At 40.8% G+C, this 17,517-nt stretch overlaps 1 protein-coding gene across 1 annotated transcript in view; it reads left to right on the forward strand.

Annotated features, from left to right (window-relative positions):
* FRAS1 (Fraser extracellular matrix complex subunit 1) overlaps window positions 1-17,517 on the forward strand; it is a 434,524-nt gene that overhangs the window by 165,893 nt on the left and 251,114 nt on the right. Inside the window, exons 5-9 of the mRNA XM_049104909.1 lie at window positions 2,778-2,937; window positions 5,545-5,678; window positions 12,024-12,107; window positions 13,756-13,857; window positions 14,373-14,564. Of these exons, the coding sequence (XP_048960866.1) occupies window positions 2,778-2,937; window positions 5,545-5,678; window positions 12,024-12,107; window positions 13,756-13,857; window positions 14,373-14,564 (672 nt within the window). The remainder of the gene's footprint in view (window positions 1-2,777; window positions 2,938-5,544; window positions 5,679-12,023; window positions 12,108-13,755; window positions 13,858-14,372; window positions 14,565-17,517) is intronic.

The following is a 17,517-nucleotide window of genomic DNA, read 5'->3' on the forward strand; positions in this document are numbered from 1 at the left end:
CTTGGACAACATGATTTCCTATTATTAGGCATTTGGGTAGTTTCTAACTTTCATGAGAATATTTCCAACTTTGCAATAAAGAACAGTGTAATGGAGTTCCTTGTATTTAAACTTTTTGCATGTATCATTGATCATTTTCTTCAGATAACTTCTTAAATTGAAATTAGTAGGTCAAAGCATTTAAAGATTTTGAGTATTGAAGCTGTGACATCTGTAGTCATTAAAATTCAATTTTAAGTTGTCTCTGTCTAATGAGAAATCCAGTGGGAGTATCACGGGTATTGTAGCCTCTTTTTGAAGTATGGTTACCTTGGTTAGGCCCCACGTAGCTGAGTATCCCAGGTGCTGTAGAGAGGGAAGGCTTTATGAAGGAGAAAATCCCACTCCACTGCAGCTTTACCAACATGACTAGGAATTTTGAAAACTTCCCCATATCTGATATGAAGAAGTGTTACTCAATTTTATTTTAATTAATCTTTCTTTGAAATTAATAATGTTAATATTCTATAAGCTTATTGTTATTTTTCTGTTGGATTTTTTTTAACTTATTGCTTGTAAATGCTTTTACATCATAGAGCTTAGTTCTGATTAATATAATTTGTAATTTTTATTAGTTTGTCATTTGTCTTTTAACTTTATAATGTATTTTTCACAGACTTTTAAAATTTCAACTTAGAACCTATCAAATTTTCTCTTACAGTTTCTTTCTTTGCTTTTATGCTTAGGCTTTTCAAAGTATAAAGGTCAATTACTTCCTCTCTTATATCAGTCAATAGTTTATTACCATGTTGGGGGCTTGCCCATTTATATGCTGTACCAAATTTGAAATTTTATAGTTAGTTATAGCAGAAGTAAAAATTGGTGGTAGAAGACTTGGCCTTGATATTATGTCCATTCCTATAGTCACAGATGGCATATAGGCTTGAACAGGAGGAGGAAGGCTGTAAACTCAATGCAGTGGAAGGAAGAGAGAGGATTGAGCATCCTCTACCTGCCACCCTCCCCCCTTGCTCGCTTTTTAACAAACTACCTCATTTATCCTTATAATAACCCAGTGAGGGGAATGTTGTCATACCATTTTAATTTTTCAGGCCAGGAATCTGAGATTTAGAAAGTCACTCACTCACAGTTCCCAAAGCAGGGAGGGCTGAGCTGGGAACCTCCAAGGAGACCCTCAGTTCATCTGGCTCCATGCATACTTGGCATTATTTTTCTCTTGTGCTTCAGTAGTCCACCTAGAAGAAAGTAATCTTCGTGATGGAGAGGTGAGGACTCAGTTCCCAAATAATTGGATGGCTGTGACTTACCTATTACTACCATTATTATAATAATAGTACAGGTTATTATTAATTCCAGAATGTCAGACTTGGCATCCTTGCAACTTGGTTGTAATTAGCAGAATAATGGGGTACTGACTTGTTTAGGTTAAGACAGTTCTTTTGTGTTTGAGAGAGATGAATAGCCATTCTGGACTCTGGCTTGAGGAGAAGCAAGAAGACATTGATTTTCTGTGCTTCTCAGTCGACACAGTTGTAATCCCCAGATTATATTTAGGTGATTGAGCACCTGGAATGTGTGATGTTTTTAATAGAAATCTATATATGATTTGGGCTGGATCAGTTATCATCATATGCTACATTTAATATAGGCAAAGGATAGCAGTTTCCAGTATATTTAAGAAAATGTCAAAAGAGGAAAATTACATTCATTAGGCTTATTATTTTCCCCCCTATGTCTTGCAAAAGGCCACTATTATTCCATTCTGCCTTTGAGAACATAACATATTTTGACAGCAACTTCCCTCAGCAGTCAACATATCTTTAGCTTTTTACATTCAGGGTTCATCCCCCTCTTGCTCTGCATCCCATTTGAGTGTGGCTCATTTAAATATTTTTGATACTCAGTGAGTCATATAACTCAAAACAAGGATCTGTTAAATCACTGATACAATCCTCGCTTTGGGAAGGTCGTACCCAGCCTAAAGCAGATTAGCAACATTCTGTGTGTATAAATGAGCTCTGAGTTGGCTCTGTGGTTGGTGGGAGAACTGGTTGGCTATCATACTTTCCCCCAGGACCAGGAGATCATTGGAACAGGAGAGAGTAAGATGGGGGCCGGGGAAGGAAGGAGAAGAAAAGAGGAATATGGGAACTAATCAGTGTAAAAAGTAAGGCAGAAAGAAAGGAGGGGGAGGGAAGAAGGAAGGAGGAGGATCAAAGTGAGAGCTATTGAAAACAAAAGGACCATTATAAAGAATTCAGGATATATGTGTGTGTATACATTACTGTAGGCTTTTTTTAAAAAAAAGATTATTTATTTATTTGTTCATTAGAGGCAGAGACACAGGCAGAGGGAGAAGCAGGCTCCATGCAGGGAATCCAATGCAGAACTCAATCCCAGGACCCCAGGATCACACCCTGAGTCAAAGGCAGATGCTCAACTGCTGAGCCACCCAGGTGTCCCTATTACTGTAGGCTTTATAGAATTTTTTAAGTGATTGGAGTTGGCATGCTTTTTATTTTCTTTCTGTGTTTTTCTGAAATTTTCAAAAATAAATCTTAGGAATACTAAAAAGAAAAGAAAAGAAAATTCAGTTTTTTAATTGGTCTCTGACTCAGGACGTTGTAAACCCTAGTCTTAACCTTGTAAGCCTAGAGCTGCCTTCCATGTCTCCTGAGCACTGTCCCTTGATTTGTGTTAGAGGTTTGTTTCTGTTTGGTCAAATGAAAGCTATATTCTGACAATAGCCTCCTTTTTTTTTTCTCCCCAACACCCAGCATGGGACAGAGTGGGCCTACCCCCCGTGCAGTGTGTGCTCTTGTACTCATGGGGAAGTCCGATGCACCCCCCAGCCATGCCCACCGCTATCGTGTGGACCACAGGAGCTGGAATCCATCCCTGAAGGAAGCTGCTGCCCAGTGTGTGTGGGCCCTGGGAGTGAGTATCAACTTGTAGAAGGAGACGCTCTTTGCCTCTGAGGTTTACCTGCTGACATCCCAACTTTTCTCTTTCTTGCTCACTTTGGCTCAAATATCCCTAGCCCCGTTCCTTATTGGACCAAGTTGGAGCCTTGCACTTGGCAGAAGCAATGTTGCAGAGAGTGAGGTTGAAACAGATCTTGAAGCTCCATTCCAAATTTGGGATTCTGCAAGTCTCTGATTTATTTATTTTGTGCTGGCCAGATGCATCCCTTTGCTTTCGCTGCTCCTGAGAAGCAAAGGGAGGAGGAACAAGATTCTTTGATGTGACTCCATGAGGCTAAGATAGTTCTTCTTGTATCTTGGCAGAGACAGAATGAACAAATCACTTCTCCATGTAGCATCACTAGCACTAATTCTGCCGGTTGGTCTTTGAGATGACGTAACTTCTTTCTCCAAGACACACAGAGCAGGAAACAGAGCTTTCATTTGTCTCTATGCTCACTGTGGAGATTATGTCTGCCTACAAATGGAGGCCTCATTCAGCAAGCCCAGGACACACCTCCAGGCCCTTTCTTTGGAATCTGTGCTTGGTGCAAGTACTTCTTTTATTACATTTTAGGGATATATGTCCCCCTCCATTTTTATAACTCAGTAGTAGTAGATACTTTGCGATAAATACAAATTATTGTCATTGCTGCATTATATCCTCTCTTGGCATATAATGGTTAAAATTATTCTTTTATTTAATAATACCTGGAAGCTATGCTCTATTTTTGCATTTCCTTTTTATTGTTTTAATTAATTTTATTTTAAAATTATTTTTATTATTTTGAGGGAGGAGAGGAAGTGGGCAGAGGGTGATAATGAGAGAGAATTCCAAGCAGGCTTTACACCCAGTGCAGCCCGATACAGGGCTTGGTCTCACTATCCTGAGATCAGGACCTGAGGCAAAATCAAGAGTTGGATGTTCAACCAATTGAGCCATCCAGGCGCCCCTGCCTCATTCTGATCCCCAGTTATTCCATTCCTGGCATTCCTTTACTCTGGAGAAAGGTTACAGAGATTGAAAAGTATGCATAGGAAACAATGGAAGTACAATGCTTGCTTTACGCATTTCTCCAGAAGAGGACTGACAGCTGCTCTGAGCCAAATAATCCTGCAAGTAAAAATACTTGAACAACAGAGTTTGGGGGTGGCAATAGGTTGGCTGAGATTGTGGGATCCTTGCTTGCACTTTAAGAGGCTTCTTCCTTGGCCTCCAAGAAAAAGACATACTGGAAACATTTTGCCTGGGGAGAATGGAGGATCAGCCAGGGCCAACTTTATAATTTGCTAGGTGCAAAATGAGAATGCATGGCCCCTTGTTTAAAAGGCAGTGGGTGGGAGGAAGCCACTTATATTCCTTTGTGGTTTTTCTCAACTGTCACGTTTTTAATTTGCTATTTAATGTCATACTGCTTCAGGCATGGGGCTACTCACCGGGTGGATGGAGACCCCACAGGCACCCCATACCCCATCCTGCTACTTGGTGCTTAGGGTACATGCATTCTCCTGGTACCTGCATCCAGGTCCCTGATGTGGGTAGAGGGTGGCAGTGTTCACTGTGATGTGAAATTTTGGGGTCTGGCAGCAAGTGGTCAAGAAAGAATTCTTGAGATATCTTCAGTGCGAAAAAGGTGGTTTTATTAAAGCACAGGAGAGGACCATGGGCAGAAAGCTGCAATGAGGTTGTGAGGAATGACTGATTATATACTTTCAAGTTGGGAGGGGGTTAGGGATAGTGTAAATCTGTAGGGAATTTTGGAAGTAAGGTTTCCAGGATCTTGAAGTGCTAGCTGCTGTTAGGGATAGGCCATTTACTACTGTCTAGTACTACCTTAATCCTGAGACCATCCAGATGCATATCAGTGGGCCAGGTAAAGGTAAAGGAAGTTTCCAAAGGGATTTTTATATGTTAAAGAAGACTTACAGGATCCTGGAGGTTGGGCTAATGTCCAGCTAAGACTACCTTTTGCCTCTAGCAGAGTATTAACATTGAGGCAGTAGAGTTCCTGAAGCAAAGTCTCCCTGCCTGTCTTAAGTACTTGTCAATGGGCTGCAAAAGAAATTTCATTTTTTCCCCCTACGTTTCTTTTGCCTTTGTTCTCCACATCAACTGGGTATGGGTTTGGGAGCAAAAAACCCATCTCAAGAAACCCATCTCAAGAAGGCAAGGAGGCAGTGGGATGAGGGACCATGCATGAGCTGAGGCTCCCCAGCACATATTATGTTGTCTCACCAGACTTCACATATAAAACTCAGAAAGTTATTAAGAACTCCATACAGTGGGGGCGCCTGGATTCCTCAGTTGGTTAAGCATCTGACTCTTGATTTCAGCTCAGGTCATGATCCTAGGGTTGTGAGATGGAGCCCTGCATCAGGCTCCATGTTGGGCATGAGGCCTACTTGGGATTCTCTCTCTGCTCTAAAAACAAAATGAAACAAAACAAACAAACAAAACCCCCCAAAACCTCCATATAGTGACTACAGAGGGTCCTATGTGACTGCACACACATACCTGGAGTCAGCCCTGAGATCAGCAAGTGCAGTCACCCCAGTAATCTTTATTTTTCTTACCTTTCAGAATCTTGTTCCTATGAAGGCCGTGTATTCCAGGATGGGGAAGACTGGCCATTGAGTCGGTGTGCCAAATGTGTGTGTAGAAATGGGGTCACCCAGTGCTTTATAGCTCATTGTCAACCTCTGTTTTGTAATGAGGTAAGGAAGACAGCTTCCAAATGGATCCTTCATAGACTATTAACTTCATTGTTTGGGAACTTGGAGCCTCTTCTGGGGTTGTCTGGCAGTCTTTCGGAAGTACTAGGAATGAGAAGCAAAGGCTCTTTTGTTTTCCTTATACTTTTGGAGATCACCCCTGAGACATTTACCCTTGGAAGCTACAGATAGGTCTAATACCAGCCATTTAAGCTAATTGTTATGTAATGAAAGTGAGCCTTGGATGTACAGGCAAAGAAGCCACCAGCTCCAGTTGCAGATGTTGCAAAAATCTCAAGCTAAACATCTGGAAAAGTCAGCAATATGATCAGGTATTGTTTCTCAATGCATAGGTATAGTCTTGCTTTTTAAGACATAAGTGTGTCTTTGAACATGATTATCCAGATGTACATTTTTTAATTATAAAATAATGATTCACATTATTCAGATTTTCTCTTGGGGAGCTTTAAAAAATAGTGGATTTTGTTCCTCATTTAAAGTTCATCAGAATTTCAAAACATTAGACTCTTCCCATAAATTCAGAAGAGAAAATCAATGGCAAATAAATGTGGTATACATGATACTTTATAGGTTTTACTCTTCCAGAGGTTTCTATGGCTGTTCTGTGGCAGTTGACAGATAACCATGAAAGGAGTTTGCCTCCAGTCGAAAAATAGCTCATTTTTGATCTTAAGGAAAAGCCGGAAGCCAACATTCAATTGATACAGAACAGTACTTTGTGTCAAATAAAACAAAATCAATAACATGGCATATTGTGACAATTGGGCAATATTTTTAAAGGCAGACAAAAGGCAATTAGACAGAAATGCGAAATGCCAAATAAAGGGAAAATGTATCTAATTGAAAAATTAGACTGTATTACCTACACTACTGCAACTACTGCACTCATGTCACATCTCCTAGTTCATCACGAAGTCTTCTCTCAGTGCTAAGATTACAAATGAGCTTCTCTGTAGAGTTGTATAGTATCTCACATTCAGGGGACACTATAAGGTTGGGGAATTTTGATTTAGCACTTTCTAGGATTCAGTCCCCTTGTGTATGAAGGGTAATTAAACAGTTTGCCACAATTGCAATAAGGAAAGCAGGAGGCAAGGGGGACCACTTTGTGAGTCTTCTGCTTTAAATCTTTGTAACCTTAATGGACTTCATGTTAGGGGGATAGATATTGAAGTACTTGAAAGTACTAGTTCCCATTTTTAAAAACATTATATAGTGGGGCACCTGGGTGGTTCAGTCAGTTGAGTGTGGGACTCTTGATTTTGGCTTAGGTCATGATCTCAGGGTCCTGGGATCCAGCCCTATGTCAGGCTCTGTGCTCAGCAGTGAGTCTGCTTGAGGATTCTCTCCCTCTGACCACCCCTAACCCCACCCCATACATGCACACATGCTCTCTCTCTCTCAAATAAATCTTTAAAACAAATTTAAAAAATAAAAACACTAAATATAAACTCTAGCTTCAAACATTTACTCACATACAGTTTGCATTGATATACATAATTAATTTAAAAGATGAAATTTGGTACCATACTTCAGAGCTAGTTGATGTGCAAACATTCTAAGGTCTTGAAAATAGATTGATTTGAATCACTCTTGCATCATTAAGTTTATATTTTACTATGACATATTAAAAAAATAAACTCTTAGATTATTTAGAAATATCTTTCTTGAATTAATATCATTATTAAATATTGGATGTTCAGATGATATCAACGGGTATTAAAAAGGGGTGCTAAAAAGTTTAGACTTTTGATGGAAACACCATCACCACTGTCTACCATCTATCATCATCTCTGTCATCACCATCACCACATTTTTTGCACTTATTATGTGGCAATCATTAATTTTCAGAGCTTTGTAATTCTCATAACAATCCTATTAAGAGCTATTATTATCATTTCCTCTTGCCAGTACATAAAACTGAGGTACAGAGAGCTTAAGTAACTTCCATGAGGTACCACAGTTAGGAAGTATCAGTGCTTCTCACCTAGGCAGTTCTGCATCACTTCAACAGACCACACCTGACTTATATTTTTTAACTATTAGCTAGATAACCTTCCAAAATGATGAGTTACATAGCATTTATGTATAGTAATAATCACAAAAACAATAGTTACTAATAGCATTGAACACGACTGCAGGTATTTTGTATGCATCAACTCATTAAATATTAAAAACACAACACAAAAGTTCACCAGAAGAAATGTATTTCCAGGACTTGAGCTATAGAAAAAAACTGATTTTTAATGTAAGTGTTTTTCTTTTTCTTTTAAAAATTGTAAAAGGAATCTGTACTTATTAAGGAAAGTTTGGAAAGGCAGAAAAGCAGAAAATGATCATCTATATTTCTACCATTCAAAAACACCAGCTTTTCTTGGTAATTTATTCCAAATTTTTTGTAGGCAAATGTGGATATATTTGTTTTTTTTTTTTTCATAGTTATAATCACATTTTAGAAGTTGGTGATAATTTCTGACAAAAGGAGTAATTTCTTATGTTCAAAAGGGTCTTTTTCCCTTAAGGAAGGATTTAAATTCATACTGAAATTGTTTGCTTTCAACTTTTGTCCAGATGCCTTGAACAGAGCCCTAGCCCATCCACATTTCTGTAGGCTCATTAAAATGGTCTGTTCAGTCGATAAGTGTTGTTCCTGATGATGTTACCACCAATTTTTTTACTGTAATTTTTCTCATTCCCCATGTTGATGAATCTGAGTAGGTTGAATTTCATCTTTGGATGTTCTTTCAAGAAAGATAAAAGATTGGATGTCTTCTGAGCCACTAAGTGTTTGAGAATTATTTTCTTCTTGTTTATGTATCTCAAAATTGGGGGCTCAAAAATTGGGGGCAATTATCATTTCCTCACATCCCAACTCTGTGGGCTCCTTTCCACTGAACCCTGAAATTTAGTTCCATGGAGAGCTCTGAGGTCTCTTTTCTATTTCATTGTGTTCATCTAGTTTCCTTTGTTGGATTCTTGCAGGATGTTTCCTTATCTTTAAAAATGAAACATTTTTCAGGACATTTCTAGGTGAGGTGTCTTTTCACCCTTATTACCTAGAATATGGTCAAGCCCTTTCAGTCTATATTCCAGGTTTTAAAATGCTTTCTTCAGTTATGGCTTTAATTTAATCATATTCATTCCAATTATTCTCATTTCTCCAGCAATACTTATGATTCTTAGATTACTCCCCTCTCTTTCTCCCTCATTATCAATCATGTTCTCTCTCATCATTTTGTTTCTTTCCTCTTCATATGGAGAGAGCTTCTTGAGTTTGTATTTACAACTTCTAGTATTGATTTTGACTATTTCACTTTGAATTTCTTTTAAATCTTCCTTATTTTTCTTCTCTTTGGTTCATCTAGGTTTTTTATCCTAATACTTATTCTTTTTTATTGCTTCTTGCTTCTATTTAATAAAGACTGCATCTTCGTGCATCTTACTGAAGTTGCAAAATAGCTTTTGAATATTTTCTTTTAGTTACTATAGTATGTAGCATTCAGAAATTTGCCTTTCTCTGAATCTTTAGAACATTTTTAGTTTTGCTGGCTCTTCAGGGTTTTTCCCAAGTTCCTTTCCTTCTGTTTACTCATCCTTGATCAAGAGAAATCTGTCCATACCCACTGTTTGAAAGCTGCAAGGGTAAATCTCCTACCGTTGGCTAACTCCCCTTTTTGGATCTGTAGCCAAATGCTAAGAAATGTGCATATCTCTTTGTCCGAGGGGCTGGTGGATTTTCAGTTAGTGTAGCTCTATTGTACTGAGATTGGATCTTTTCCTTACCTCCATAGCCCAACCCTCTTACGTTCTGAGCACATGAAACAAAAACTAATCTCCAGTTTGTACCTCTGCGAAGACTCTCTCCTTCTCTCTAGGTGACCATGTGCTTTATCACTTGAGGCACCATCCTATCCCCCAACTTTTTATCACTCCCTCTACCTCCTCCAACATACATACTTCCCACTCTTTTTTCCATTTTTACATTATGGGCTCTGATTAGGTGTAGAAAGAAAGATATTGAGGAAGGTGAGGGCTGGTACTCTGACCACCTCAAAAGATAGTGACCACACACCAGAGGGATGAATCTGGGTTGTGTTGGATATAGAAAGGCAGAGAATTAGACAGAATGATGTTTTTTATATCTATTTAGGTTTACACAGCAAAGAAAGGTCATAGAATGTCTTATGTTCAATGGGACTTCCTCTTAGCAGTGGTAGAGGTTGGCTGTGTTACTTTTTGGTGGTGAAATTTTAATCTCTTTCTATACCTGTAGAGGTATCATAGTGGGAGCATATTCTGTCAAGAGCTGTTAGCTATAATACACCATTAAATTTTTATCATAAATATTTTTATTTAAGGAACATGAAAAACCATAATTAAGTATATCCTTAATGGTAGTTCTACCCTAAATTGTAATAACATTAATCATATATATATATTTTTAAATTCCTGAGTTTACTAAGGGTGCCATGTTAGACCTGGAGTTGGCAAACTTTTTCTGTAAAGAGCAAGATAGTGAATATTTTCAGCTTTGTGTGCTGTTCAGTTGAAAGAACTACTCAACTCTGCCATTATAGCACAAAAACAGCCACAGATATTACGTAAATGAGTGGATGTGGCTGCATTGCAGTAAAAGTTTATGGAAACAGGTGGTAGGCTGGATTTGGCGCATGGTCCATAGTTGACTGGCCCCTGTGTAGACTATACGTTTGGAAGAGCAAAATCTACATAGCCCAGAATGATATGGTTCAAATATATGACAGCAACAAAATGCACTGTTAAATAGTCTTTCCCATTTTTCTGACCCACTTTGCTGTTCATCTTCTTATTGATATCTCTAGTCTCGTTTATGAAGCACCAGCCCGGTGAGGTCTTCCCGCTTAGGTAGTTCTCCTATATCCTGGGATATTTTCTCTTTAAATACCTTTCCTGGGACGCCTGGGTGGCTCAGCGGTTTTCTGCTTCTTGTAAGAGAAAGTGAAGGTAATTGTTCAGGAGGTGTCTTCTATGTAAAATAAACCACTTCTTAGTCCTTAAAACTTATTATAACCCTCCTTGCTCTGCCTTTAATTTGTCTACCCTCTTGCCATTCAAAAGGGTATAATGATAAGTCAAAGTGAGAAGCTGACTCTTTGGCATTAATGAGGGGACAGTTGCTGTGAAAGTTATTTACAGGGTAGCAGAGACAAAGGGTCTGATATTCTGGGAGCGGGAGTGGTAGAGGGGAGAAGTAGAGAGAGGGCATGGGGGTTCTTTGGGCATTTAGTCTCTGTCACCCACTTTGTCCATATTCCCAAATACCTAGGAATACGATTTTTTTTCATGTTAAGGAACCCCCTAATGCATATATGTAAATGTGCATTCACATAAAGATGCACAAGAATAGTGAAGTAGGTTATCAAGAGAGAAATACCTTCATTCCGAGTTTAGCAGTAACTCAACAAGAGTTTAAGTGTTCTTAAGTATTGGTATGGCTGGTGCCCTACAGTTTCCTTCCAACCATTTGTCATTGTCAGGTCAGCTGTGTGACCTTGTCCAAGTCACAAAACCTCTCTGGTCTTTACTTTTCTTGTGTGTAAAGCAAGGATAAGAACATGTACTTCATAGGGCCATGTAAAGCATTAAAATAGTGGCTGGCGGGGATCCCTGGGTGGCTCAGCGGTTTAGCGCCTGCCTTTGGCCCAGGGCACGATCCTGGAGTCCCGGGATCGAGTCCCACGTCGGGCTCCCGGCATGGAGCCTGCTTCTCCCTCCTCCTGTGTCTCTGCCTCTCTCTCTCTCTCTCTCTGTGTGTGTCTATCATAAAGAAATAAATCTTTAAAAATAAATAAATAAATAAAATAGTGGCTGGCAAACACTAAGTACTATTCTTACTATTATTTTTAAAAAATATATTTTATTTATTTATCCCTGAGAGAGAGAGAGAGAGAGAGAGGCAGAGACACAGGCAGAGGGAGAAGCAGGCTCCCTGCAGGGAGCCTGATGTGGGACTCGATGCCGGGACTCCAGGATCATGCCCTGAACTGCAGGCAGACGTTTTAACCACTGAGCCACCCAGGCATCCCTCTTTTTGTTATTATTTGTGCTTTCGTTTGCTCTTAGAAGAGGATAGGACTTGAGTGTGCAGACCTCTTAAGAGGCACACTGACTTTGGAAGTGCTAATTCTTATCAAAGCACTGGATGACTAATAAATGCTAAATGAGAGGAAATTGCTATTTATGGATGCTTGAAGCACATGATTGAATTGGCTATGAATGAAATTTTCCTGCTGTTGTGGGTTTTATTAATGTCTCCTTTTATTGGATTGTTCCTTTTTTGGACGTAAGGATGAAGCTATAGTCCGAGTTCCTGGAAAATGTTGCCCACAGTGCTCTTCCCAATCCTGCTCTGCATCTGGCCAAGTGTATGAGGTAACCTGTGATGTACCCCCTGCAGATGTTTTGACAGATGTCTCACACATATGCCCTCTGCCCTTCCAACCACCATATTTCCCCACCCTCTTGTCTGAGTCTTTGCCAAGATTAGTAACTCAGTATATAAACAGCTTTTTTTCTTCTCTTTGTGGCGAGGCTTTATGAAAAAATTAAATTGAAGGGGATTAGAAATATAAAGGAATGTGCTGGCAGGCCGCACCTGGTTCACGAACCTTGTTGAACTTACTGTTTACACGTCTCGAAGGAAAAAAAAGGACTATCCTGGTTACTATTCAGTTTACACTTAGGCTGGAGGCCCTGGGAATGTCTCTCTGTTTGGTTCATATCCAGAGACAGCTTCCCTCTGCCTTACACTGTGGGGGGAGGCATGGGGGTGAGAGGGGACTGAGGGAAGGGAGGGGAGAAGTTAATGGTGGTGGAACCTGCATACTTGAAAGTACTATTGGAACAGTCTAGATAACTGTGCCTAACACATAATAGGTGGCAAATGAAAAATGTGTTCAACAAATTGAATGAATGAATGAATGTTCTGTCTCAGGACTACACCCAGCTGAGGCAAAAAAAAAAGGTCACATTATTCAAAAGCAAAGAACGTACAAAAAATACACCCAACTACTTCCCTTGCTTGCCAGCCACTCTAAAGAAGACTAAATAGGAATTGGAATTATGACTCTCAGTAGAGAATCTGGAATTGGGTAATAAGGAATGAATGTCACGAATGAACATAACTAATTGGGAAAGGACTTTTGTATGTACTAGATCTGTGTTGTCCAATACAATGTGTGCCAGATTAATTTCTACTGGAAGAGATAGCCTTTATATCTATTGTGATAGTTTTGGTTGCAAGTAACAGAAATACTCCTCTAAAAGTGGTTAAAATGAAAACATTTTTTTAATCTCATATAACAAGAAGTCCAGAGGTAGGGTGGTTACAGGGTTGATCAACTCAGGTCTTAATGATGTCTTCAAGGATCTAAGGATCTTTTTCCCATCTTTCCGTCTTGCCATTTGCAGCTTGTTGGCATTGGCTTTGCATCTTGTTCCCTCGTGTCCCCAAGGTGGCTACCTCAAGACTAGCTCATGCACACACAACCATTACTAAAGGATGGTGGGGAAAAGGGTTGGCTTTTCTTCTTTTATGGGGGAGAAGAGTCTTTTCTTTGACCTCCACTGTTCTAGCAAACTTCCCCTGAGGTCTCCTCAGTTAGGACTGGGACAATGCCGTTGCCTATTTGTAAGAGGAGCTGGGAACGTGGCTGTAGGAGCTGGGTCTCCTGCCAAAGAAGAAGGGCTAAAGAGCTAAAGAATGAGCACTGATTAGGCAGGAAACAGGGTCTTCTTATTAATCATGATGTTCCAGGGACCCTTTGTGCCTGGCAGAGAGCAGACCCTCAGCACATCTGTGGAATGAATACAGTTGAATAAAAACGAATGCAAAGCTCCCTTTGGACATTTATTGACTTTTTCTTAGTTGCTGTTACTGCCTAACTGTTAACATTTCTCAGGAGTACATTCAATGTGGCTCAGTTAAAAACTGTAATAAAAAATTGTGTGTCTTATGTGCCTGTGTTTCTATTTGATGTATGTGACACTTGATTTTCCACTTTGTCCCTTCTTTATTCAGCATGGTGAGCAGTGGACTGAAAATGCCTGTACCACGTGTATATGTGACCAGGGTGAGGTCAGGTGCCACAGACAGGCCTGCCCTCCGCTAAGATGTGAAAAGGTATTTGAGACAGCATGGCTTGGTTTTCAAAGCTTTATTCTGGGTCATTTAAGAAATGCATTTCTAAGTCCGTTGTGTCTTTTGAGGGAATCAAAAGTTTTATGACATTCAGAAATATTAGGGGCACCTGGGTGGCTTAGTTTAAGCATCTGCTTTCAGCTCAGGTCATGATTCCAGGGTCCTAGGATCGAGCTCCACATCAGACTCCCTGCTTAGCAGGGAGCCTGATTCTCCATCTCCCTCTGCTGCTCCACCTGGTTGTGCCCTCACGCTCACTCTGTCAAATAAATAAATCTTTTTTTAAAAAAAGGAAATATTAGAAAAAGATATGAAAGATCTGCTTTCTAGGAAGAAGGGCTAAGGTACAGGGGAACTTGCCTCAGCTGGGTTAATTTGGGCAGGCAGGGAAAGGAGCAGCATACAGTGTTGGCACTTTATGTCCTTCTGCCTCATTGGCTCAATGTTTTCAAACTCTCCTGAGAACTTCCCTTTACATGCCATCTTTGTTTCTTCAGGGTCAGAGAAGGGCTCATCGGCATGGGGAATGCTGTGAGGAATGTGTGTCTCCTGCAGGAAGCTGCTCGCACAATGGGATTGTGCGGTACCAGGATGAAATGTGGAAGGGTTCAGCCTGTGAGTTCTGCATGTGTGACCGTGGCCAAGTGACCTGCCAGACTGGGGAGTGTGCCAAAGTGGAGTGTGCCCAGGTAAGAAGCGACAGCATTTCCACTTGGACTGTAACAGTTCTCTTCAATGGGAAAGGAGGTCCCTCACCTATTCCTTACTTTTTGGCAGCAGAGGCGACAACCAGGTTGACCACTCACATTTCACAGAGCCTTCTAGCACAAAGATTCTGTGGTTTAAAATAAATGCCACTGTTTGTTCAGATTGACTTGGAACAGCCCCCTGGAGCTTTTAGTTCTCCATGCATCTGGTCGGATTGGAAGCCCTGCGCCAGAGACATGAAAGGGAAGGACATGCTATGGGACATTAGCCTATCAGTCAGCGCAGCTGGACGTCATGGCTGACGGCCTGCCCGGCTTGCTGTGGTTGTGAAACAGAGGTCCGCAGGTGCTCCCATGGCCCAGCTCTGTTGCAGGCCCTACTGGCAGCATTTAGCAGAAAGGAGAGCCAGCACCTGCAGGTTGCTTCTGTGAATCAGGGAAAAAAAATAAAATGTTTTTGTTTTAAAGAGAGGGGAGGGGAGCCTCTTAAATAATTAACTCGGTTGACCTCTGTTGACTTCTGCTTTCTGCAGAATTTCTAGAAGCTTCTAACAAAGCAGCCTCTGTTTGGACTATAGATGTATATTGTAGGGAAATTGCCTTTTTTTTTCCTCTTTGAACTCCATTTTGACCCATTGCAAAACAAATTGCTTTGAAAGTTGTCTCCTTCTCCCTCACCACTCCCGTCCGCCCCACCAATTTCCCGCAGGGTTATGGACTTGAGTAGATGAGGGAAACTCAGAAAATCTGAAGCAGTGAATGTCTGTGAAGGCATTTTTCTTTCTAGTTCTTCACCCCCACATCTCAGCTCTCTTAGCACCAAGCCTGAGGAGGAACAACCTTTCAAACATGGCTGTCAAAGACAGGGTGATTTTTCATTTTGCCTCCTACTTCTGAGTCTTGACAGAGCTGACACGTATTTAGGTAAAGAGGGTCTTGCTTTGTGCAGATTTATTTCCTGCACATGTCTTTTCATTTCTTTTCCTCCTTTATGTCTGGGGAGTCACAAGTGTTGGACAAAGATGAGAAAAACCCCAGTCAGGGCCCTTTTTTCTTTTCCCTTTCTCAGGCTGAGGCTGGGCTTCCTGGCCTTGCCAGACTGCCTGGAGGATGCTGGTTTATCTTCTAAGGTCTTAGTTTGCCAAATAATAGCCTAGGCTTTATGGAAAATGTGGGAGAGGTGATTCTGGCAGGGTGGATCCCTCGGCCACCTACTTTCAGTTAGGTCTGAGCAAAGAGTCTCACTCACAGAAAATGATTTGCCCCGTGGTCCCCAACGCTAATGCATTTCCAAGTGCCTGCTGTCCTCCCTGACGCCTGCCTGTGGCCCTGTGTGCCAGGTCTTCTCTGCTTTTAGGAAAAGTTGGGGGCAACTGCTGAGGGAAGTGGAGGGGGCCGGGTTCCCGTCCAATCACCCCACATCCCTGCCTGCTTCCCACTCCCACCCCAGCCTCTGTTATGAACTGAGGAGTTCTAATGTCTTTAGCCCATTCCTCCATGTCTTTAGTTAACTAACCTAATGTCTTCCAGGTAACATCTGTGTTTCCAAGTGTTGTTGAAGTCATTAAACACTGCCGAAGTGAAATTTTAACCAAAATTGACTCTTACCAAAAATATCCCTTAGCCTTCTTCTTTCTGTGCCATACTTCTGTAAATAGCTCAGTGAACGCCTGGAGTATGAACTTCCTAACTTCTGCTTAGCTTGGAGATAAAAAGATGAATAAGACACATCCTAATCTCAAGAGTTCCCAGGCTTTGAGAGGAAGTCAGATACATCAACAGAAATCGCAATATGCAGTGGCATCAACAGTGATGGAAATAGGAATGAAATGCATTAGGAGCATCTGGAGAAAATGACCATCTGCCAAGGGGAGCCCTACAAGTGTGCTGTTGATATTTTTATTCAGTTCTACCCCACTTTCTCCCTTTCCTAGGATATCAAGGCCATTTGATTCCTAATCCCGGATACCAAGGGTAGATTGAGTTGTTATTGTTGTTGTTTTTTTTTTTTAAGTTTATTTATTTATTCATGAGAGACACAGAAAGAGGCAGAGACATAGGGAGAGGGAGAAGAAGGCTCCCTGTGGGGAGCCTGATGCGGGACTTGATCCCAGGACCCTGGGATCAAGACCTGAGCCAAAGGCAGACGTTCAACCGCTGAGCCACCCAGGCATCCCAAGGGTAGGTTAAGTCTAAATATATGTATATCCACAAAGATGCAGAAAAATAAACTTCTAGAAAAGACAGAACCGTGCAGGTTCACCATTATAATAATGGTCCCATTGTTTATCAACCACAATGTTCTGAGTAGCATGGAAATCAGCACATAATTTTTTCTTTGTTAAAAAAGGAGAAAATGGCATGGCCTTTGTTTTTGATGTGTCCAACCAATTCCCTAGATATTGAAACATAAATACATCAATAGTGAAATAGCACAGTATGAAGATTTTCATTTTTTTCTGTATTTTATGTTAACTTTGAACATGAATTCAGATGGAGAAGTCAAATTATTTTTTTTTATGATAGTCACAGAGAGAGAGAGAGGCAGAGACATAGGCAGAGGGAGAAGCAGGCTCCATGCACCGGGAGCCTGACATGGGATTCGATCCCGGGTCTCCAGGATCGTGCCCTGGGCCAAAGGCAGGCGCCAAACCGCTGCGCCACCCAGGGATCCCTACTTTTTTTTTTTTTTTTTTTTAAAGGACCTTGCATTCATGTATTAGGCATAGAATGGTGCTGATGAGGGGGGTAGGACCGAAGCTTTTAGTAAAATGCATGGAAGAGGGTGGACACACCAGAAGTGTGAGGTGCCTTTCCCTTCTCCAGTGGAGGAAGATTCCTTCATAAGAGTGTTTCCTTTTCCAATGGTCAAGCTAGTGGAATCACACCATCTTTGCTATGATGATGGGGTGTTAGTGTGATTCAGTGGGGAGGG

This window comes from Canis lupus, chromosome 32 (assembly GCF_003254725.2).
Source record: "Canis lupus dingo isolate Sandy chromosome 32, ASM325472v2, whole genome shotgun sequence".
Classification (NCBI taxonomy): domain Eukaryota; kingdom Metazoa; phylum Chordata; class Mammalia; order Carnivora; family Canidae; genus Canis; species Canis lupus.